Source organism: Miniopterus schreibersii, assembly GCF_964146895.1.
Source record: "Miniopterus schreibersii genome assembly, chromosome: 5".
Taxonomy (NCBI): domain Eukaryota; kingdom Metazoa; phylum Chordata; class Mammalia; order Chiroptera; family Miniopteridae; genus Miniopterus; species Miniopterus schreibersii.
In genome coordinates, this window is record NC_138106.1 from 33174094 (window position 1) to 33198127 (window position 24034).

At 39.6% G+C, this 24034-nt stretch overlaps 1 protein-coding gene across 6 annotated transcripts in view; it reads right to left on the reverse strand.

The window, feature by feature from the left end:
- Positions 1-24034, reverse strand: part of PEX5L (peroxisomal biogenesis factor 5 like) — a 183784-nt gene that overhangs the window by 72004 nt on the left and 87746 nt on the right. For 4 of the 6 annotated variants that reach the window (XM_081139309.1, XM_081139307.1, XM_081139308.1 and 1 more), the window contains one exon: positions 1707-1811. The exons of the other annotated variants lie outside the window; for them this stretch is intronic. In XM_081139309.1, coding sequence (XP_080995435.1) covers positions 1707-1811 — 105 coding nt within the window. The remainder of the gene's footprint in view (positions 1-1706; positions 1812-24034) is intronic. 6 annotated transcript variants of the gene reach the window in all.

Consider the following 24034-nt stretch of genomic DNA (forward strand, 5'->3'; position numbering starts at 1 on the left):
CATTACATAGGGATTAAATAAGGAACTTGGTGCACACAAATGTTCTGAATATGAGAAAATGGTAATAATCACAATTTTTTTTCTAAATTAAAAAATCAAAAATATTATTTTACATTACATTTGAAGTTCAAGCTTAGGTGATAATGATAATTTTGGACATTTGAAAAGGATTACTGGGAAGCACATACCAATGCATGGTTTGAGGGAAAAAGAATTTTGGGAACTAGAGCCTGCCCTAAATTGTGATGCCCTGAAATGATACGTTGCTGTAGCACAACTATGCCAATTGCAAATCTGGACAGGCCTTATCTACTGATGTATGTGGGTCTGTTCTTAGCCGAGAACTTAAAGTGGTTCTCATTTCCCTTAGCACTGACCTGAGAAACTATGGACTGAATATTTTGAACATGGATTCTACAAAGGGCAGGAGATCAAAGTAAAACTGCATATGTTTTACTGTGTCAATTATATGAAGAATGGAGACCTTGGTAAATGTCAAGCAAATTTCCTTCTAACTACTACTGTGTCATCTCTTCATGGGTAAAAAACTCATGACATAAAACTTATCCCAAAGTCCTGGGAATCATTAATAACTTCTTTTAGTATTCAATTTTGACGTTATATGTTGTTATAATTTTTGTTACTTACAACACAGTGTTCAGAATAAAATAAAGCCACACATGTTGGCAGCAGCTGGGAATGTGATCTGATGGTATTCTGAAAATAAGCTGCCATAACTTAGCTTTTGATATAAATGCCTTTCATGAGGACTGTAAATGGACATTTTTCTAATTCTGGACATGTTAATATAATTGGCACTAAATCACTGCATTTTCTGCATTATGGAGAAAAAGAAATGTTTAAGATAACAATCTAACCTAAATTATAAGATAAATGCAAGTAAAAATATTTTTCATTTAAGAATTTAAAACTGATAGTTCCACGGAGTGGTGATGAGTATATTATACATATTTATGTGGATTTTACAGGGTGTTTCAAAAGTCCCCGAGGACATACAGGATTCACAGCCTCAGCATGTCTTTGCATATAAATGCAAACTTTTTCTATACTTGTTATAATAAATGCTGAAAATGGCCCTCATGTGCTTATAATAGAGATATTTTTGTTGTCAAGGTCACTATGTATAAGAGGGGTCACAGATGCCATTTTCTGCAGGGGGACTCAGGGACTTCTGCCTCATTCCTGTAAATTAGTTATCCACATAAATATGTATAGACAATATGTAGTATGCATAGTCACAACATAAATATATTTAACATTTAAGAAAATTTAGATATTCTACTGGTAAACTGACATATGTATACAATATAACTTGTATTTATTCATGGAATTTGAGTTTTTTGGTTGTTGTTTTTCAAATGTATCATTAGCTTAATTCTTTCTTTCCCAAAGTTGTTAATAAGACTCCTTTATAAAGAAGCAACACATTTTACTTGCACGTACATTTTTTAAACTAAAGTTGAGTAATGAAAATTAATATTCACAAATAAGTAACTAAGTAATGAATTGTTTTAGCAATTTTGGTTTTCATTTTATAATGTATAATTGTTTCATTAAAACTGTGCTTTTAAAAAATTAGTTCAAGTTAATGCTTTTTTGTTTTTTTTTTTTGCTAGTTAAAAATCACAATGTCTGATACATTAACATATGTCAGCTTCCTACAGGAGCCCTACGGGTCTGCCCACCTGTGATGTCATAGTAAGGAGGGGCTTTTCTTCGGCAGACTCCTCCCTCGGTATCTCCTTCATCACCATGGCAACAGCCTTATCTGCCGCCCTAGAGCCTTTTCCCTATAACAGTGAAATCAACAATGACTCGTGTCAGGAGAAATCTTTCACTTAATATTTATTACAAGATATTCTAATGTTTAAAGAGCAATCCAACATAAATGAAGAGGTAGGCTGCTGCAAGTGAATCTTGAGGCTTTTGGCTGAAGAGAAAACACACAGAATCTGAAAAAAGATGGTTTGTGAACTTTTAGCTACGTTTTCACCTTTACAGCTGACATTGTATTTAAATTGAACATAGTATTTTATATGTATAATATATTTTAGGCAATTTACATGACATGAACATAATTTTATAGTATCGATTTAAAAACATTATGGAGTGCCTGTTATGTTCATTGATAAGTTATTCCTATATAATACCTAAAAGTTTTGAATGACTGGAGTCCAGGACAGGGATTGGGATCAGGGTCTGACTCCCACAGAGGGCTTGGCCGGTGGTCTCTAAAGTCTGTCATTTTTGAGTGGATTGGGCCTAAAAAGAGTGAAAGTGTCATAAAAACCTCTCAGAATTCTTCAGTGGCCTAATATCACAGGAATTCACCCAGCTTATTTTGTGAAGCTAGTATGAAAAAAATTCTCAATGTTTTTGAGACCAAAGAATTTTAATAGAATTTTAGAATGTCTTCTCATTGGAGAATCCAGTAAATCCAGATGTAAACAGACATGATTAATAATTGATGCACTGATAGATATAGATATAAATATATAGGTATCCATATCTCCCTACATTTTTTGTCTCATACAAGCAGAGTTATAGATTCTAAGGGGTATGCTGGCTTTCTGTCTTTTTGGTTTACTAGATTATTAAATTTTTGAGAGATCGCATAATGGAAAAAATAAAATATTACCTTCTCAACCCAATTAGAAGCATCTCATACTATGTAAAAATTAAATAATCTTTAAACACTTTAAACAGAGAAAACCTCCATTTTCTTAGGTCTCTGGGCAGAGCCTCCCCGAAGAAAATAACTTTAAGAGCACACATGAATATCTGTGTTGTAAATCTACTTAAAATACAAATGTAGCATACAGTGATATCATAGGAAAAGAAACAAAAATGGACATATGGGGTCTGTTGTCTGAAAGGGAATTAAAGCTAGGGTTAATATTAACTCCAGAGGTTAATAAATCTTGACACTTTCTATGCAATGCAAAAGGATAGAATTACGCTATCATCATGGTCTAACACAGGACTTTAAGGACTTAGAAGGTAGGTTTATTCTAGGAAGAAAACATTGTCCATTTTCTCGGGCATTCCTTCCTAAAATGGAACAAGTGGCAGTTTTTGTTGATGAAAACAAGAACTTTCTCTATAGTTACTAGATTTTAAAATGTGTAATCTCTTAACAATGCTCAAAGTTTATTTCTTTGTGTCTTTTATTTAAGAACTAGCATTACTAGTTATGATAATGTGTTATTTCCATGATGGAATATCAGCTACAAGAGATTTTATTCAATGGATGCAACAGTAGTTTCTGTCATAAATGTTCTGAAATGTCTGTATGGCCACATTCCTCAGAATAACTGACATCTGGAAGAATAAAGGGAAAAAAATTGGGGAGCATAGTGATCCCAGGTTTATTCTTTAGTGATGCAATGTGAACTTCCTAAAATAAAGGTGCATGCAATTCTGAATTCTGGGAAAAGGGTGATTATGGAACTATTAAACTATTTTACAATTTTTCAAAATATAAAAATTATTTGGATGAGACATTACATACTGTAAGCTTAGCATACCTTTATAAACTACACTCATTTACAGATTAGATATAAAGTTTAACAAATATTTTTGCAGCTTAGTTTTTTGAAAGAGCAAACTCAGTGTGAAGAATTCTTTCCATGCTCCAAGAAGTTCTAACAAGATAGCAATAAACGAAGTGGCATGCTTATATCTAAATTCCTAACATACGTAAAAGAACAAATCTAATGTTACAAGGTATAATTTAAAAAAAAATAATAATTCAGACTCTTATCTTGAGCTAAGAAAAAAAGGTCAATTGATGAGCATCTCAAAAAATTTTGGGCCAATATTTCAATACACTATTTATTTGAAATGCTACCAATCCGTAAACTACATATAGATATTTTTAACAGGTGCAACTATAGTAGCTAGAATTAGCAACGGACATGCCATTTCACTAAAACAAACCAAACCAAACCAAAATAAAACAAAAAATTAGTCCTTTCATGCTGAACTCTAGAACAAAGCAGTGGTCAGCTAGAAAGGATGTATAGGTAACACATGCGGTGCTTTTGATTTCTTGCAGAAAAACCCACCAAAGCCAGGGTCAGGTCACTTTTTTGAAGACAGTGCCACTTTTTCTTCAAGGTTACACCTACTACCTGAAAAGAGTCATGACACCCAGGTTAGTGCCTGCTAGCAAAGTTTTTTCTTTACAGCCTGTTGGCTTCTGAGTCATTGCCCCAAGAGCTGCACTGGTTTACCAGAGTGGTGCCGTCCGAGAACAGCACGGGGACTGTCACAGCGCCGTCGCCGCGGTCCCGGGCACGGCGTCTTAAACGGCGGCCAGAGCCGGGGAACGCACGCATCTATCAGAGCGAGATTTCCCACCTCACACCGCCGCCTCCACCTGGACCCGAACACCAAGCTGTGCTGCTCTGGCTCGCCCATTTATCTTGCGGGATAACATTTCTGAAATTCAGAACCCGGTTGATATCTGAGTTGGCAACTCCTAAAGCTGGACAACTTCGCTCAGCAGCAGCTCCGCGGGGCTGACGGTAACGCAGCTGGGCAGGTGTTTCTTTCTTTCTTTCTTTGGAAGTCAATGGCTTAAAACATTGTGAGAACTATCTGCGCTTAATGATCTGGACTTCAAGGTCAATTTCTAAATCGGGGATAAATACTCATTTATTAATTGAAATAACACGAAGACGGTAAAAATGAACTAGACAGTGAGTATACGCTCAAGCTTGTGAGAGGATGCGGATTGTATTAAGCCTTTGTGCTCTCCCCTCATTCTCAGCAACAACAGAAAGGAACAGTGGGCTTTGCAAGCTGATTATCACACCGGGACACACGCCGGCGATGACGTTAGCCTACTTCTTTCTAAACAGTAATTCAAAACCATCTTTTCCCACTTCCTTGTTGAGTTTCCTAAGATATTTTTTCGACTGTTTTTCTTGGTGATTTTCTGTAGAAAATTCTTTGATATTTCTCTTTATCGCTTTGTTTCCTCAGCAATGAAATAGATAAAATTATAGCTTTTCTAACAAATAATACTGTTGAGAAAAATCTTTTATTAACTTCTATTATAAGACCAGGCATAAACGAATGAAACCCAGACAGTATAGCAAATGACACTAAAATAATTAAGAAAACCCAATTTTGGCTCACTTCTCATTTTTAAATATAGAATATAAGAAACAGTAAAAAGTACTGGAAGTCACAGGATCTCAGGCTGGACACCAGGCTGTGAAGCTACCAGATGTCTTCAGATGCGGAGCTGCTGGCTCCAGGCCTGTCTCACACAGAAGGGAGCAAAGCATTTGGAGAAGCTACTATGCGCTGGGCACCGCTAGGCGTTTTCTGTATTTTCCCTCATTTGATTGCATGAGACCTCTGTGGGTATAACATATCTTTGCTAGGTAGGTTGGGACACTAAGGCTCAGAGGTGGAGTGATCTGGCCTAAGTCTCAAAGCCAGCATGTGGCTGAGCCAGGAAGGGGACCCAGCGCCAGCCCGCGTGCTTCCCTGCCTACCCCGCTGCTCTCTCTCCAGGCAGCCCCACTGACTGCTTCACTGACTGCCATCCACGCGGGTGGTTTATAAAATCATCCAAGTTCGGGGCAGCAGCCACTTCTCAGGATAATGATACAGCATGGATCAAGCCAACATTTTGGAGAAATATTTTCTTCAATCTGTAATGGTCAATGAGAATCAGCCACCCATAACTTCACTCATAAGCACAGTTCTAACAAAATGTTTCTGTCTCTTCTATCTTCATGGAAAACTAACCTAAGCATGCCATGTATCACACTTCTTTTTATTCTGTAAATCTTGTTAGGCTTATCAGCGTTAGCATCCCTCTAATTCTGATTAAAATGCTAAATCAGTGCTTCGGAATGCCAGCTGTACTAGGATTTTCTCAGATCTATTTTGGGTGCATGCAATACTTAAAGTATGCAACTCGGTGGTTACACAGTCCATTCATAAGCAATTTTCTAGTTGCAGATTTTATTACTGCTACATGAAGTTTTGTAATTTAAAAATTATTTTTATTATTCTCAATCTATCAATAATAATCCAGAGTCTTTTTATCAGCGATATTCAATAGCAGCTATGGAGATATACTAAATTAGGGTAAAAGTAAAAGACTATACTAGTAGTCATCTCTGGTAACCCCAAATTATCTAATACATGAAGTTAAAAAGTCTTCCTTTTATTCTGGTTACAAAAAAACACATACTGTTACCAAAAACTGAGAAAAAACCCAAAAAACAAGCCTGATATTTTCATGCATTTCCCCCCAAATTTTATCTTTACAACATTGAAGATTAAAGGTTTTTAGGATGAATGTTTTAAGGAAGACAAACTACCATCAAGCTCACAAGTGTGAATGTATTGAATATTTTCCTCACATACGCATACCTGTAAGCAAATGCCTGCCATCTATAACATGTTGGCAACTTTGTTCGAAATGAAATGGATTCGGTTTTGCACATGCTAAAAAATTTTGTGCATCATAAATTATGGACCCTGACCTTAAATGCACCTGCGAGAAACTGGCCATAAAAATGGTAATTTCTGACGGCTTTTCTCTCTCTGTCTCTCTTGTGCAGAGCAAGGATAACTTTCTTTTACTCAGGAAGGTAAACGTCAGGGACTCACGCGCTCTTCAAACTCCCCGAACGGGAGACTGCGAGCAGCGTTTCTCAGCGCCCCCGAGGCCCGCGGGCCTGTCCACCATGTGGTGGCCTTTCCTAGGCCGCGTGTTCCCGTAGGTTCCTTCCAACACACAGGGGGGTTCAGGCCACGCTGGTCTGTCAGTTACGCTGAACTCATTCCTCCCCCCAACAGAATGTTTCGTAAATTTTAAAAGTGGTACAAACAGAACTAAATCTGGGCACACTGGTCAAGCCTTATTTCCAAATACCCCAAAGGAGGCACAGCTCTAGATGTTAACAATTGGGAAGCACACGCCGAATTCTGTCCCGACTGCAGATTAGTGTGTGGAATTTACAAATCACAGTCAGTTCACCGCTGGCCCAGTGATCTGTTCTTGGCTGGGAACGATGCGATTTCTGACTCCTTAATATGGGCAGGAAAGGTGCAGGGAACAAACTGGTGCCTCTCTGGTGAAAATAATGACACAGGGCACTTACAGGAGGCCTGCCAGTTGACCTCTCTCTGTTTCTCCCTTACTATCTCCCCCCCCCCCAGCACTGCTGTTTTGTGAGCTCTTCTCCTTTCCTAGGATGTCCCCTGAGATGAACACGGAGTGACCCTGGTTACATCCTACGCTATAACTCCTGTGCCCTCAGTTTGTGTCACACGCTGACTGGCACTTTTTCTTACACTCTTGCAGACCGTGATGAGGTGGGGGGAGAGAGTGGGGGGTAGCAATCTCTATAGTCTTTAACCTTAATCCTCCCCCAGGGTAAGTCGCTGGGATCCCAGCCCACCAGGGACACGCTTAAGTTTCTTAGCCCGAGTGAGCGGTGGTGGGGGACATTATGACTTTCATGGGCCCCTTCCTCGATACAAAAAATGCTAAAAATTGTATTTTATAACTAAGTTCGTATAAAGATAAATATAATTTAGACTGGATTTATTGTTATATATTCATTATTATACTAGTAATTTTGAGGGTTCTGATTTTAAGAGAGATAAAAATTCTAACATTTTTATGGGCTCTTAAAAGTATCTTGGCCCTGTGTACTGTGTCCACTGAGCTTAGTGCCTAAGTTGGCTCTGGGTTGGGGTCTTCTCAGTAGTCAGTGTTGCTGCCCTGTGGCTGCTCTGCTGTCCCTAGAACTGATCTGTCACCTCCAGGTGGTTTATTTTGGCAGCAGCTGCTTCTACTCCCCTCCCCCGCCCCCAACTTCCAGTGTGGCTGTTCCTGCCCTCATGCAGCCCTTTGCCAGTGCTGCTACTCTCACTGTTTTTGTTAGGATCCAGGTATCTTCTAACGATACCTCAGTCCACCCTTACATGCACTTTCACTTTCTGAGATTTCAGTTACCTGTGGTCAACTGCAGTCCTAAAATATTAAAGGGAAAGTTCCAGAAAAAAGCAATTCATCAGTTTTAAATTGCATGCCGTGCTGAGCAGCGTGGTGAAGTCTCCTGCTGTCCTGACCCACCCCTGGGATGCGCATCAGCCCTTTGTCCAGTATCCGCGCTGGGTTCGCTACCTGCCCACTGGTCACTTAGTAGCTGTTTCGGTTATCTGACTGTCACAGTGCTTGTGTTCAAGTAACCCTTGTTTTACTTAATAATTGCTCGCAAAGTGCAAGAGTAGTGATGCTGGCAATTTGGATATACCAAAGGAAGGCCGTAAAGTGCTTCTTTTAAGGAGAAAAAGTGTGTATGTACAGGAAAAATCACAGTATATTTAAGGTTTGGTACTATCCAAGGTTTCAGGTATCCACCGGGGGTCTTGGAATGTATCCCCTGCAGATAAAGGGAACTAGTGTACTCATAAATCTTATGAATGCCCAATTAGTGCTTCCATCTGGTAGTTCTTGAGACATTCTCAGAAAACTTGGAATGTTCAGGCCTGAGGCAGTAAACACTGGCCTGTAAAACTGAAGTGATTCAAAATGTCACCTCTCCACCAGACAACAAGCTTAAGCACTACATTCTCTCCTGCCTCAGGGTGTGTCCCTGACCAGCCAGGAACACTCCTGAGGAAGTTGAGTCAACCCGTATCTCTACTTTTATTTTAAAAAAAGTCTGCCTTCAATGGTAAGAGTCACCAATTGGTTCCAAGCACTCCTGGCCACTTTGTCCAATTACGCAGCAGGTCATCTGAGGAACAGAACTGTTCAGTACCCCAAATTCCTGAGTCGTGCATGCAGACTAAGCCCCCCCCCCACCCCCCGCCAGGGACCTTGTTATAGTCTTTATTTTTGTAAATTGTTCTTTCACCATGTCTCATCAATGAAATTGCCTATGTAAGCAAAGACTATGCTTATTTCTTTTGAACTATTTTCTATTATTTGGAATAGTACTCTGTGGGCACATAATAGACACTCAACTTTACTTGTGTGTATCCAATATAAGTACTGGATAGCTTTTCCACATTATTTAAAATACTGAAATCACATACTGTAATATGGCCCACTTTGACAGAAGGTGATTCTGAATTAAATAAAAGACTTAATTAGATTTTAAATAAAGTTTCAAACAGCTAAATAAAAATTTATTAAAATTAATAGAGTGTTACCAAGTAAAGGTGCTTAATATTTGCTGTGGAGAGATAAGGCTTTTTTTTAAACTAACAAGATCCATTTGTTTATAATTTACCATTTGTTTAATCATTTGAGAAAGGTAAACATTCCCCCACCTCACTCTCACCATGTCCCTGAGGCTTATTTACTCTGTTTGCTTAGCAATATTTCTGGACAAATGGTCAAAGGAACATCACTCAGTTCTCATTTATCCATTACCAGTTATGAATTACTGAAGTTTTACTACCAGGATTACTGTTATTAATGTAGCTCTAAATTACTTGGAACCTATTTTATGTTAATATTGAGCTTCTCTATTAGGCCCCTGTAAGCAACTTTTGCTACCTGGTGGTCTGGCTTAAAAAAATTGTTTTCTTTTGACTTTGTTTAGCCTTACATTGATGATGACATTAATAATACATATTTGATAATTAAGAAGTAAATGTAGTGAGATGTTAAGATGATACATCTAAAATTTCTTATTTATATTTTGAGAGGGTTTTGTATGAAATATGTCACCAAAAAATGTAATCCTAATTAAAGGGTTGCTACTGTTATTTTCAATTTCTTGTGCTAAATAGTTCAGATAATTTACAGCACATTTGGGGGTTTATTTTTAAGAAAAAGGAAAATGACTAAAAATACAAACCCTAAAGATTACTTTGTTGTTTTTATTTTTGAAAATTGTCCCCCCAAATACAAGTGCTCCAGGCTGCTTGCATCTTACTTGCACAAATGGATGGATGTCCCAACACTCAAGAGAAAGCAAAGTGCTATAAGAATCATTCATCACCAGCATGGTTAGTTGTTTAAATTATGCTTAATTCATGGTGTTTCAGGCATGGTGGGAGGTGAGACAGGGCCTTTCTCTGGGAGGAAGTAGGAGAAGAGGTCTGGAGGTCTGGTTTCTAAGTATACACAAGTGACCAAGCTGCTGTTGAATGTGAAGGCTGGTGGTTAGGAAACTTGGGAAGATCCGCATACAAAATTTGATTTTTAAAATCATTCCCATGTTTTCCATATTTTCTATGATTGGAAAGTTTTAAAAAGTAAATATAATGAATAAAAACCCTTGTAGCTAAATATGTGGTCAAGACCATGAAAAAGTTTCCTTGGATTGATAGGATTAGCTTCGAAACTCTTACTTATCAGTGATTATGTGTATCCCCCAACTTCTCGCCCGACTAATGCATACCAAGTCAACAAAGATGTCCCAAGGAAGAATTTCATCCCCTTACGGAATTGGAAGCCTTCAAATGTTGATGGCTATCACCTTAGAGCAAAGAGGTCAAACCTCTCCTTTTTCTAAACAGATGGAAAGACCATATGCTAAATATACTGTCACCGAATTATTGAACTGGAGACAGCACTCTTACCCCAGATGTCAGAGGCAGAATTACACTGGATCCATTTCATCCTAGAGGAGGACTATTCGCCACTGCACTGGGGGTCATCCCCTGTATGAATGTTTCAGGCAAGTTTTATTACTAATTTATGAACAAGAGTTGCGTCTCGGAGCCTGACTATTCAGCAGTCTTTGTGGCTTTCCTCATTTTCTGGCAGATGCAAGTGTTTTTTTTATCAGCTTGTTCCTCAGTCATCAAATGCCCCAGTTTGGTGATGAACTTAGGAAAAGTAAATGCCAGAAACTAGGTCAAATTCACAAGGCACTAGCTGAGAAGGTCTGTAGCTAAGGTACCCCACCCGCCTGAGTCCCCTGAAACAGCTCCAAGAGAGAAGCTTGGGGCTTTGGGAATTCCTCTTCTAAAATTCTGGATCAGACTCTGGCGTCACTGCTCATGTTGAAGGGCCTCTGGGGTCATCGGCGTGTGGGTGGCTCCTCCCTCATGCCTCCGGGTTCCTTGAAAGGGAATGAGCTGTCTCTCTCACCTTGTGGAGAGGAGTTAGGGAAAGAGCGGAGGCCTCAGAGCTGTGAGCCCCAGTCGGGGTTGACCAGGGTGGTCAAGCGATCACCAGCTAATAGGGCCAGGGCAGCCTTCATGGTCAGTGGGGGAGAAAAAGGGATGGCCACGTGGCATGCTGGCCTCCATTTTACTAAGGATGGAAATATTATCTATCTACTTCATACATTTGTGAGAATTAAATAAGACAGTATCTATCAAAGCATTTCCACAATGCCCGGCACATGGTAGGTACTCAGTATTCATCGATTATGAACTCATTGCTGAGCTCATGGACCCTACGGCCTCATTGCCCTTAGGAGGCAGGTGGCAAAGATGCAAAATTATGTTTGTGAGATTCATCCATGGAGTAAGTAGCAATAGTTCTTCCATCCTCTGAGTGAACCATAATTTTCCTTTTAATTGTTGACAGATATTTGAGTTGTTTCCAGTTTTGGCTATTATAGAAAATGCTGTCATGAACTTGAGTTTAGAAGCCACTGGAAACATAAGAGGGGTGAAAAACTGAAAAAGAGACATGAAACGAGTGGAGAGTTGAACAGCAGAGGTAGAGAACAGTCACAGTGTGGATAAGATGCCTTATCCATGGGAAAATTAAGAGGAAGTCTGAGTCCGTGCAGCCAAAAAGCAAAGACCAGGGTTGGGGCGACCTTAATCAAAAGAGACTAATATGACATAGAAACTGAGGATCAGAAGCAAGCCTGGGGTGCTGAATCCAGCCACCATCAGAGAATGAGAAACTGGTTTCTAACAAGCTGGGAGTAATAACTGTCAGGGCTGAGTATGTCTCCCGAATTCATATGTTAAAGGCCTAATCCCCAGAACCTCATGTGTGACTGTATTTGGAGGTAAGGTCTTTATTAAAGAGGCAATTAAGTTAAAATGAGGTCTAGGATGGATCCTAATCCAATATGACTGATCATATAAGAAGAGAAAATTAGGAGACAAAAGAAAAACAATGTGAAGACACAGGGAGAAGACAGCTATCTGCAAGCCAAGAAGAGAGGTTTCAGGAGAAGCCAACTCTCTAACACCTAGATCTCAAACTTCTGGCCTCCAGAACTGTGAGAAATACATTGTTTCAGCCACCCGGTCTGTAGTATTTTGTTATGGGAGCCCTAGTAAACCAATAAAGTGTCTAAACAAGTACCTATGAAAGATTACATAGTGGCCTACTTTCATACCTCAGTAAACTGTTCAGAAAAATTGAAACAGGGTTATTTTAAGACTTCTTAGCTAATCCTTTTTGTTATTTATAATCTAATCAAAAGGATGCCATAGATATTGAAAAATAGAAATTCTGAACCCAGGAGGCCACAATTGGCTTCTCTGGTAGTGTCTGGTCAGGGACCATGACCCACTTGTCAGAGAGTGCTGCCCCAAAGAAATTCAAATGAAGATTGTGTCTGCTGTGGTCAGCCAGTACCAACGGGAGTTGAGCCTTCTCAATCTGAATTGACATTTTAGCCACACGACCTCAAGTTATAATTTAAACTTCTTAAAGAGAATCTTCTTGTGAAAAAACAAACTTACTTGTTTTCATAACAAATTTATGTATTTATTTATTTTCAAACAAATGTTATTTGTTTGAAATCTAAATGCTCCAAGAAAGCTATTTATGCCCAACTAAAAGTTTATTAAATTATATACATTTTATAGACTTCAATTAGCTAACATATATACCAGTTAAAATACATAATTGATATGTACATAAAAATAGAACAATGGAAAGTAACCATGTAACATAGGTAGTTTTATTTTTCAAAAGTTATTGCTAATATCTGTGTAGCTTTTGGGGGGCACAGCGTACAGCTTGGCTCTGGCTGTCAGATATAGCCTGGACTGTTCTGTATGAAGATGTCACCCCAGGATGACATCAACAGGGGACTTTAAATTAATCAGGAACCTAGAGTGCCTGAATGTTTTCAATAAAGCCAGGCTCTTTTGTTCTAATCACCATAAATCTATAACTCACATTTCTATTGTTATGCGGATGATGTACCAGTTCATTTAATTTTTCTGTCTGACTTTCTGGCTATAATCACAGTCTTAATGAATTCCAAATTTGTAGGACACTATTCTAAATATCAATATATGTATGAAATTTGCTCTTGAAACTACCATTTAAGTGCTTATTAAAAAAACCACCTCTCAATTCTCTCCCCCACGGTATGTGTTGACACACTTATGAACTTGAGAGGCTGGGCTAAGGACCAGCAGGTAGGCCAGTCCTGCTAGTCAGGATTCTAGTGGTTTTGAAGCCAGTGTCTGAACTGTGCCAAGACTCATGTCCAACTCCCTATATTACATATTTCTTTTTTGGAGGTTCTTCTCAACTGACAAACCAGAAGGGGAAGGGATAGTTTTCAAGTTTTGCCTTTCTTGGGTATTATCCCAGTTGCATATCTATCAACTCCAAGTTGCCAAGAGATACATTAAGGGGGGGATGGGGGTGGAGAGAGAGAGAACTTGGTTTTATACACATGTGGTCATTGAGGTTAGGTGGGGTCCCTGTTAACAGAGCATAGGACATAAAGTTGGAAATTCAGGGTTTGAGACCCAGAAACAACACTTTCCATTCTCCTGTGACCTTAGGCAGACAACTTAAGTTTTCTTGAAGCAGGAGAATGAGAATGGTACTAATAACTGCTTTACTGACTTTGTAGGGCTTTTGTGATGATAAAATAGGTGCTGTGTGTAAAAGTGAGAATTCAATATGCTCTAATAATTCTATAAATCAGCAAAATTCTATTAGCTGAGTACATTATTTTTTATATGTATTTGGGAGTCTATAGTATCTGAAAGAACTATTTATTATTTTGGAAGAGTAATTTGATAATACTACACTATAATGAAATAAAAAGGTTAATGGACTTCTTCTAACAATAGAAATCAAGGCAAGTCTGGATCTGGCCTATTCGAGTAGCAGTTGCAAAACCCCAAGGTACCATAAACTTGCAAATGAATTCACAGGATTGACAAATAGAGCCATATTAGAAAATCTACTCAACCAAACTTATAGAATCACAATGAAAAATGACCTTCAACTTTCAAAGTCTAAGAAAGGATTCAACATAGAGGACCTTAAGATTGTTGAAACATTTCCAGGAGTTCCAAAAGAATATATTTCTACTAATTAGTTCATGGTTTGTCTGATGAATTATAAATAAGTACCACATTCATAGGTCGTTCCAAGTTCTGAGGGACTAGGACAGTTGGGTGCACTGTCATTTCCACAGAGGTCCTGGGTCATTTCTACACTTGGCTTCAGGCAGATTCCCTATATCTCCTGTACTGGAAATATGTCCATATTTTGTATCCCTAGTCACTACAAATAGGCAGAAGAGTAATTTGATAATACCAATTTTGTTTAATGAAGTTTTTCTTAGTCTCCTAAAAATGAATTCTCTGCTAACTTCCAACATTTTCTTCCTCTAACTCTCAGATATATATCAAAAGAGATTAAATTAACATTTGAAAGAGATTTCGCCTGAACTCATTTTAATTTGCTAAATAATGCATTGCAGTCTCTTAGGTTCAAAGATAAAAGCAACTACAGGATCATGATATTTCATTAGACAGACTGAAGTTGATTCTAATTCTAGATAGATGTTTGGAAAAAAAATTAATTTCTTTAACTTGAAGGTCCTAGTTGTTTCCATAAAAACATATGCCAGTTTTTATTAAACTTGGAAAAGGTTCCCAGGAATATAAGAGGTTTTAGGTTCTGCACTTAAGCTATTCCTGTAAACACTAAATTGAAGACAGCTCAAAATGGTTTAATCCTATCAAAATGTATTTTTCTGCAAATTTATAATTACTCTTCCTTCCCCCACATTAGCAGCACCACACTATTTTCTTCTAGCCACTTATAATCTGTTCAGATACAGTACAGCAAAAATCTAACTAATCAGTATCCTCAATAATTTTTCCAGAAAATTTCATGTTTAGAAGAAAAAATTAATTTATACACAAACAAGCTCATTGGAAGGATTCTAAGGATTCTAAGTTACATCCCACAGTCAGCATATATTCATCTCTGACAACCACACCTGGGACCATTCAGTAAGGGAAGGTGCACTGAGTAATTGCCCTGGGGACTGTAATATCCCATTCTTCGTAGAAAGAATTAGGTACAGTATATTGTGCTTAGTAATGTAGAATGAAGCATTAATGCATTTCAGAAAGATTTGCCACTAAAAAGCTGTTTTTCTTTTCCTTTTAGTCAATCTTGATATGATAAAAAATTTCAACTAACCAGAACCTTAAATGTCTCTGAGTGTTCTGGTTAAACGAATCTGTCTGGTATTTCACTGTATTTAAAACACAAATATTTCTTTCTGATTTCTTTACATTTAAATGCTGCTTTTCTCTAAATGTTACAAGAAAGGTCACAGAAGATCAGTTATTTTAAAGGTTTACTTCCTGTTTTTTGCTTAGATCATCATAGATTATAGTAACTTTTAGTTATAATACATATACATCTTTTGCAATATATATCTCTATATCTATATCATGGCTAATTTATACAATGTATAATCTACAATAAATGTATGTAAAGGTTTAATTGCAAAGGTATTTCAAAAGATTTTATATTTCAGTAAGAAAAACAACCTACTCTGTTGAATTTTCTATATTAAAGTCATCAAGATTTAAAAATTCCAAAAATGTTGTTTTCTGTCTGAACTTTCCAACAACTTAAAAAATAATTCTTCTAGGAGGCTTAGAGCTACTTTGACCATTTTTTTGAAAAGTGAAAATAAAATTGTTTGCATATTTTTTCATTAAAAAAACTCTTAGTGTCTTAGAGAAGCTTTAATTGAAAATAGAAACATATTTCTTGAATTTGGATATTTTAATATTATGATTGCTTAAATTAGAGCAATAGAATCAACTATGCCACAGAAAACAAGGACGGTTTTTCAAGAATTTAATCTGGATTCCTCTACTATAGTACTTCCTGTCTATTTAGGTCTCTTTTAATTAGTACTACAGAATTTTACTCATTTATTTGTTTTTATTTTATTTATTTATTTATTTATTTATTTAAAATATACCTTTATTGATTTCAGAGAGAGGAAAGGAGAGAGAGAGGGAGGGAGGGAGAGAGAAACATCAATGATGAGAGAGTCATTGATCGAGCCCGCAACCCGGGCATGTGCCCTGACCTGGAATCAAACCCTGATCTCCTGGTTCCTAGGTCGACGTTTAACTGCTGAGCCATGCCTGGCTGGGCTGTTTTTATTTTAAATTCTGTGAAGACTTACAGTTTTATTTTAAAACAAATAAGTAATAATAAATAAATTACAATAAATTAATAGATTTATTTAAAAATAAATAAATCTTATAGGGGTTCCAAGATAGCAGCAGAGTAGGTGAACGCTACACTCACCTCCTCCCAGGACCAAACTGGAATTACAACGAAATTATAGAGCAATCAACCTGAATGAGCAACTGAAGAGGGGAGGTGTGGGGCTCGGTTAAAAAGGTGAAGAGATTAAGCAAACAAAAACAAAAATCAAAACACAGCAACTCAGAGCCACAGACCCCAGTAGGGCGATTACCAGAGGGAAGTGGGGGGAGGGGATGTAGAAGAGGGTACGTGGGGCATAAACGGAGGTGGAAGGAGACGGGACTGGTGGTGAGCACACAGTACCACATACAGACGATGCCGCGGAATTGTACACCGTAAACCTTTATAATTGTATTAGCCAATGTCACCCTAATAAATTCATGAAAAATAGAAATCTCCTTCCCTCCTAGGGAATTCTACCTTAAGAGAGGGTTTGGACAATAAAATGAATAGCGTCCTAAAAATATTTTTAAGGGAGTCGTGATAATGAACGTATTCTGTCAGGCTGTTTCTGGCCGTGTCCTTCCACATTGGCATAATCCACCAAAACCATCACGTCGGCTGAACGTGAGCTGAGCGGACTCACGGGATGAAGGCTCTTCCTTCAGGTCCCGGGCTGCGCAGGTGGCATTCCTCTCCGGCTGGCAACTCAATTCCAAATGCATCCTGTTCAATTGTCTGCTTGGAGTCCGTCTAACATTTTTACTCTCTGTCTCCTCAACCTTTAGGACTATTCTTCCGGCACTCTGAAGCCCACCAGGTACCATCCCAACCTCAATGAGAATGAAGAAAGGCACACGGGACCCAGGAATCGGAGAGCGCTGACTCAGCCAGCATCCTCCGGCGGTGTGCGCGGTGGGGATGGTCACTGTGCCATCTGGAGCACGCCCATGAGGACACAGTCACCGGCTCTTCCCGATATAGCCTGCGGTCCATCTGGGCTCCAGACATCCATTCACATTCTTGGACACCCCCTACTACTCCAACTCCTACACCTTTTGGCAGGAAATATCCACACAGCTGGATTGGGTTCATAGAATGTTTTTATTTTTGCCTCATTAAACTGTGGTTTTCCTCAAGCAATGTGTGGGATTTTTTTGTGTTTTTTTTTTTTTATAATCTAGCCCAGAAATCATTTATCGGGAAGACAGCATCTCAGAGAAGTGCTTCAAGGAAAGGCTTAGGAATGGGGAACAAAAGCATGTTCTTCTGTTTGTTATACAAGTATTTATTGTATGTTCTAAGAAAAAGCCCTCTCTGGAGCTAGCTAGGCAGATTTGTAAGCGCTGTGATTATGATTTGTTGCCTGTAAGATTACAGGTTAGAGACCAGTGAGACATCCGGTCAGCGAGGACTGCCAGGAACCGGACCAGGCTGGAGAGAGGGCGGCAGGCAAGACAGACAGACGTGAGCCTTCCAGTCTGGAAGGGGTCTGCGGTATCCATCACACGAACACTTTTTAATGTGATAAATGTCATCAAGGAGAAGCAGAGGGCCCTGTGGGAAGAACCAGCAGTGGGATCTAAGACAAATACCTCTTCCTTTATTTAGGTGTGTCAGGAAACTCTCCCTCTCCCATCGTCCAGGCCTGTCTTTAGAATCCGAGAGCTTCCCGCTTTGGCTCCTCACATCACACCAGAGGACCAAACAGTCACTGACACTGTTCTGAGCTGGTGACCAGAATGCTCTCCAGCTAATTGAAAAGGCTTCCGAATTCATGTAGGAAGATCAACCTTGCCCTTAAGGAAAAAGAGTTCCACATTCATTTAGTAGGAAATGAATTCTTTAACTGGGACATTTAATGTATTGGTCATTTGCTTTCAATTCTCCATGAGTCAGTCTGTTCAAAGACTGTCGGTGAATTCTTGGTAATTCCGACACAGGGAGGGTGGGCACAAATATCTACCCAGTGAGGCTGGGCTCAAGCTCCCCCGCAGAACCCTGGGGCACCGCCCCTGGCAGACGCGCCGGGAGTGCCGTGGTTCTCACAACGCAGCCCCCGCGGGAGCGGCATCACCATCACCGGGAAACCTGTCAGAAAGGCAAGTTCTTGGACCCCCTCTCAACCCACTGAAGTAGAAACCTTCGGGGTGAAGCCATCAATCTTTGTTTTAACAAGCCCGCCAGATGATTCTGATGCTAAAGTTTGAAAACCACTGGCATACAGATTAAGACATGAGTTTGGAATCTGGCTGATTCAACTCCTAGCTCTGCCACTTAGTAGCTGTGTGACTATACATAACAATCTCTTTAATCCTCGGTTTCTCATCTGTTCAGTGGGCGCGGTAATAACGGTGTCTAACCTGTGAATTTGATGTAAGGATTAAAAGAAGCCATGCTTGTAAAGTCCAGTAAGCACAGCAAGTATTTAAAAGTGTTGGCTGTTAACTTTAATGGCGTTTTAGCTGTTTTTCATCTATGTGACTGTGCTAATGGGTTTGCTGATCTTGTTTACCTGCGGGACAAATGAGGCTACATTTATTTCTAATCAGGTGACATCATGTTCAAGTGGGCAGTGAGTGTCAAAACTATCATCAGAGCTATCAATGTATTCAAAAGACATAGAAATGCCCTGAAACTAAGATATATAATCAAGAGATACCCTTTCGCTACCAAGTTGGAAGCATTGGGTACAGAGTCTCTATTAGAACATGAGGTTTTCACAAGCTTCAATTTTTTCTGGGGTAGGTCTGATCAAACTATATGAGAGTGACCACTAAGGCACTGATCACTTCCACGGTGTATCCCAGTTCTTTATGAGAATGCTATTACTGTACCTCTAGATGTCGCTTTCTGGAGATAGGGCCCAAATCTGAGTCATCCTCACACCTCCCTCAGCTCCTACTATCATGCCTAGCCTCTGGGACGGGATCAATGTCCTTGGAATGAATGAAAGAGTGAATTACTGCTTTCAAACATAGAGCAGCACTCACTGTAAGGAAAGAGGCAAGCAAGCGGGCTCATCTTCCCCCAGAGTGATATTTGAGCCTTACTGTCACCTAGCAAAGAAATGAAGCCAGGGGGTTTTGCCCCCTAGACCCACTTGGCAGCCACATGTCCTGTTCTCCTTAAGTACTGTGAGATCTCAGGCCTGGGACTTAATCTCTCAGGACCATGAAGCTCTCCGGCCTGCAAAGAGGATGGCATTTCCCTGCCACCTCCTACTTTAAATATATTAAGAGGATCGATATTAAATTAGAGTAAGTTTTGTAGTTTAGGATAAATGCAGTACACTGTACACAGGAGCCGCTTAATCGATATTTGTTGAATAAATGATGGAAAGAAAAAGGGCTGTCAAGCACGAAACTTGGCAGAGCAAGGAGAAAGCAATCCAGCAAATATAATAAGATGACCTGTTTATCACGTCCGTCTCAGAAGCCAGACATCCCGGCTCCTTGCCACTCAGGTTGGGAGGCTGCAGCCGAGAGGGAAGGGCTGGGAAACCCAGGCGAGGGGAGAGCTCACATTAAATTCACGCCCCTCTGCCCCAGGCAGGAGGCTCAAAGTTTCCTTTCGCAGCAACGTTTTCAATAATAATCCTGGTCACCTTTTGAACTCTGCCTAATGTTATGTTCTTTAAAATTTAACGTTTTGAACAGGTGCTACATGGCTCAATAATAAAAAAAGTAAAAAGGTATCCAGTGGAAAATCTTTCTCATGCTCTGTTCTTTCTCTCTCTAATTCATCTCTTAGTGCCCATTCATAAGTAAGCACTGTGTTTAGTTTCTTATGCATCCTTCCAGAGTTTTGTTACATTTATACAAGCAAATACGGATACTATACATATTTTCATTTTCCCACCCTTTCAATGACAAGAGATCACATTCTATACCAATTATTCTGTATTTTGTTTCTACCATTGAATATATCACAAAGGTGTTTTATATCAGTACTTAGAGAATTTCTTCATTTTTATTATATTTGCATAATATTCAGTTGTAAATGCACCTTGATGCATTTATCTAGTGTCTTATTAATGATTCTTTAAATTATTTCCCATCTTCCCCATTACAATCACTGCTGTAATAAATAACCTGGTACATAGTGCTACATATTTTCAAGGGGCAAAATTAACTCACTATCCCTAAACTTAGGAAAATTATCTTGATTTTAGGCAAGACACAAACGAAAAACTATACCAATACTCTATATGAGTGTTAACTTTCCAGTTACTTGATTTTTATTATTCTAGCTAATAATCTGGCCAAATGTTCTCTTACATAATAATAAAATTAGAGCACAAGGCTTTGCAGTTACTGCCCCTCTGCCTTCTACCAGACCCTTGTGGCTCCTTTCCATTTGCAGGTCTCAGCTCAAGTATCACTTCCTCAGAGTGGCCCCCTGGTCACATTAGCAAAAGTAGCGCCTCCTTCACTCCCTATCCCTGTGCTATCCTCTTCCTAGGATTCATCACCAGTTATGGGTATTTTTCTGGATGACACTGCTCAGCACAGCCCCTGCTTTCTCATTTGCTGCTGTGCCCACAGGACTTAGAGCAGTGCCTGGCGTATGGTAGGTGCTCAGTAAATATCGGTGGAATAAATAGATGGGCTATATATAAAATGCAATTTTGTTTAACTGTGCACACTTCTTGGATAGTTTTGGAAATGGGATAATATTGAAAATGAGGCTTTAACTCATAAAAATGCTATCATCCAAAACAGCCTTCATAATGCTTGTGTAATGTCCCATTTTAGTATGTGTCATAAAAAAGCTGGGGTATGGAAGCTGTCAGATCTGGGTTTTAGTTTTAAATATATATACGTCTTGGGGAATTTGGGGCAAATTGCTTAAACTATCTGTAGCTCAGTTTTCTTGTTTGGAAAATGGGGGTTTGAATGATATGAACTTCGGTTATATTTTAATTATCTATTAGTTAAACAAGTATGTATTAAACGTGTACGATGTCCCAGGAACTGCGCAAGGTATTTGGGATCCTTGGTGAACAAAACTAATGATAGCACTCCATTCATGGAGCTCAAGCTTGGTGAGGGGTCACATTTTCTCAGCAGTGATTAGTGTGATAAGGAGAGTTTCAGTAACAGATGACAGTAACAGAACAGGGACCCTGACCAAGTTTTGGGTGTCAGGATAGACAGAGACATGTGACTTGAGAGCCGATGGGTGGTTCTAGTTAATTAGGCACAGAGGAGTTGGGAGCTTTCTGGGCAGACGACACAGCTGTGCCAGCTTGAGGAGGGTGACAGGTTCTAAGAAGGGGGAGCGGGCCAATGCGGCTGCCCACAGGGTGACAGGGAGAGGGGGGCAGGGGCTACACTGTGTTTCTCAAAGTGTGCCGCGCAGACCTGTGGACTGTGTTCATGGAAAGTATGTGTTCAGGCATTTTCATAGCAATTTCACAAAGTAACTTTATGTTTGTAATAAAAAAGTTGGGCTTGCATTTTGTGTGACTTTTTTTCATTTCATTTATCTGAATAATTAGTCTTTATTTATTAAAGCATTGATTCTCAACAGATTGAACATTAAAAGCAAAACAAAACAAAATTGGCCCATCAGCAAAGATAGTTTGGGCTGGACCTTGCGAGCCAAGTTAAAGACTTTGGTCTTTGTCTTGGGAGAAATAGGTGTAAAGTGTAGGAAATGTTCAGGGAGCATGCTAATTAACATACATATAATTAACAGTTTACTGGGAGGGAAAAGTTTCAGCCAGCAATTTCCTTTATTCCAATAATAACTGAGCAACACCAACCGGCATGCACGTAGAGGATTCTAGATTGCGAGCCTTTGGATAGGACTTATTGCCCCTGTGTCTCCAGAGCCTACTTAATTACAGAGAGAAGTTCAATAATATTTGCTGAATTAAATTACAACTATAATCCAAAATAGTCATTCTCAGTTTGCAGCCTGGGACCCAAATGGGAGCACTCGCCCCACACCCTTTTAAAAAAATATGTTTTTATTAATTTTAGAGAGAGGAAGGGAGAGAGAGAGACAGAAACATCGATAAGAGAGAAACATCATCATCAATAGGCTGTGTCCTGCATGGCCCCTGCTGGGGATGGAACCAGTGACCTCTTGGTGCTTGGGTGTCCGCTCAACCACCGAGCCACACTGACCGCACCCCACTTTGGACCCCTGGTTTGTTCAGGGCTCGCTGTTCCAGAAGAGGAAAGGACTGCCTGCAAGTGGGGGAGTGAGGCAGGGCTGGGGCCTCACAGGGACACACACTTTTCCTATCCCAACCTTCAGAAGCAGTGGGTAGAGTTGGCCTTTGAAAACAATTAAGAACCAATGCTGGGTGGCATTTTAACAGTTGTGTATCTGTTACAGTTTCAATTTTTCAACTGATTCTGGGTTGAATTTTAAGCACTTCCCTTCATTTTCCAAAAGCAACCATCGCTTACGACCAGCAGCAGGCAGCTCTTTCTGTGTTAGATCTAAAACTCAGTGATTCTTATAAAAACCCAGCAGTCCCTTTTGATGTTACAGAGAAGAACTGGGCGAAGGACTGGAGTTGGCTTATACTCACTTGGTTTTATCACGCGGAGAACAAAACCACCAGAGCGGAAATCCTGATTTTTATTGAAGGTAATTAAATGCAAACTCACTTCAGCAAAATCACCCAAGATCCAGCGCACAGTCCCTGTACTCTATTACCCTTCGCTACATCCTTGTTAGCCGATCACTGAAATCTGCAAGCAGCTGTCCCTCTCATTAGGGGGAGTTATTGAGAGTCCAGCTATAATTTCCTTCCCCGATTATCAAGTTATATCCCAAAGGGAAATATGTCATGGCGGTAGGGCTCCATGACAATTACTTGCCCCACTGAGTCTTAATAGTCTTGTAAGGAGAAAAGCAGTGGCAAGGATTATTCAAAACAAGGGGTGATCCTAAGTGACATGCTTAAAAATCCTAAATTTTTAATAAAGTCCTGTATAGCTCTAGCCTCCCACACAGTTAAAATCAGGTTGCTTCCCTAGCTGACAGCAGGGGGCAGCAGCTGAGAGTCGGCCCTGGCTCTGGGATAGCGGTTCCAAGGATGGAAAATTTGCAGTGGAAAAATCCTCAAAGTGCTTAAATCTAAATATGGAAAACCTAAGAGTTGATTCCACATTTTAAATAAAGATCTGAGTGAGCTAAGAATAAAGATTTTTGCATTTATTTTTAGTTCACATTCTTGTTTGTATTAAGTTGAACCTCATGAAATTATCATTTTTTGGTGTGTGTCAAAAGCCATTGAGTATTGGCAGTTTCAAAGGGTTAAACCTAATATTTTGGAGCAGAATTTATATATAGATGTACTCCTCAAGTATAGATGAAGGACAGGCACATGTCTGCACACAGTGACAGCCCTCTGTTCAGAGAGATGATGAGTCCTTGTGGGCAGGACGGCCAGTGCCTGCCGAATCCCCTGCCTCTGCTCCCTGCTCCCCGCAGTGGTGATCATGAGTGTCCCCCCATCCGGAGCGCCTGTTCCTGAACCAATCGCATCATCTTCAGCTTCCGTTGCTCTGTCCATGACTCACCCTGCTGTCCCGGGCAGTCTCACTGCTCAATCAGATCAGGACACAGTTA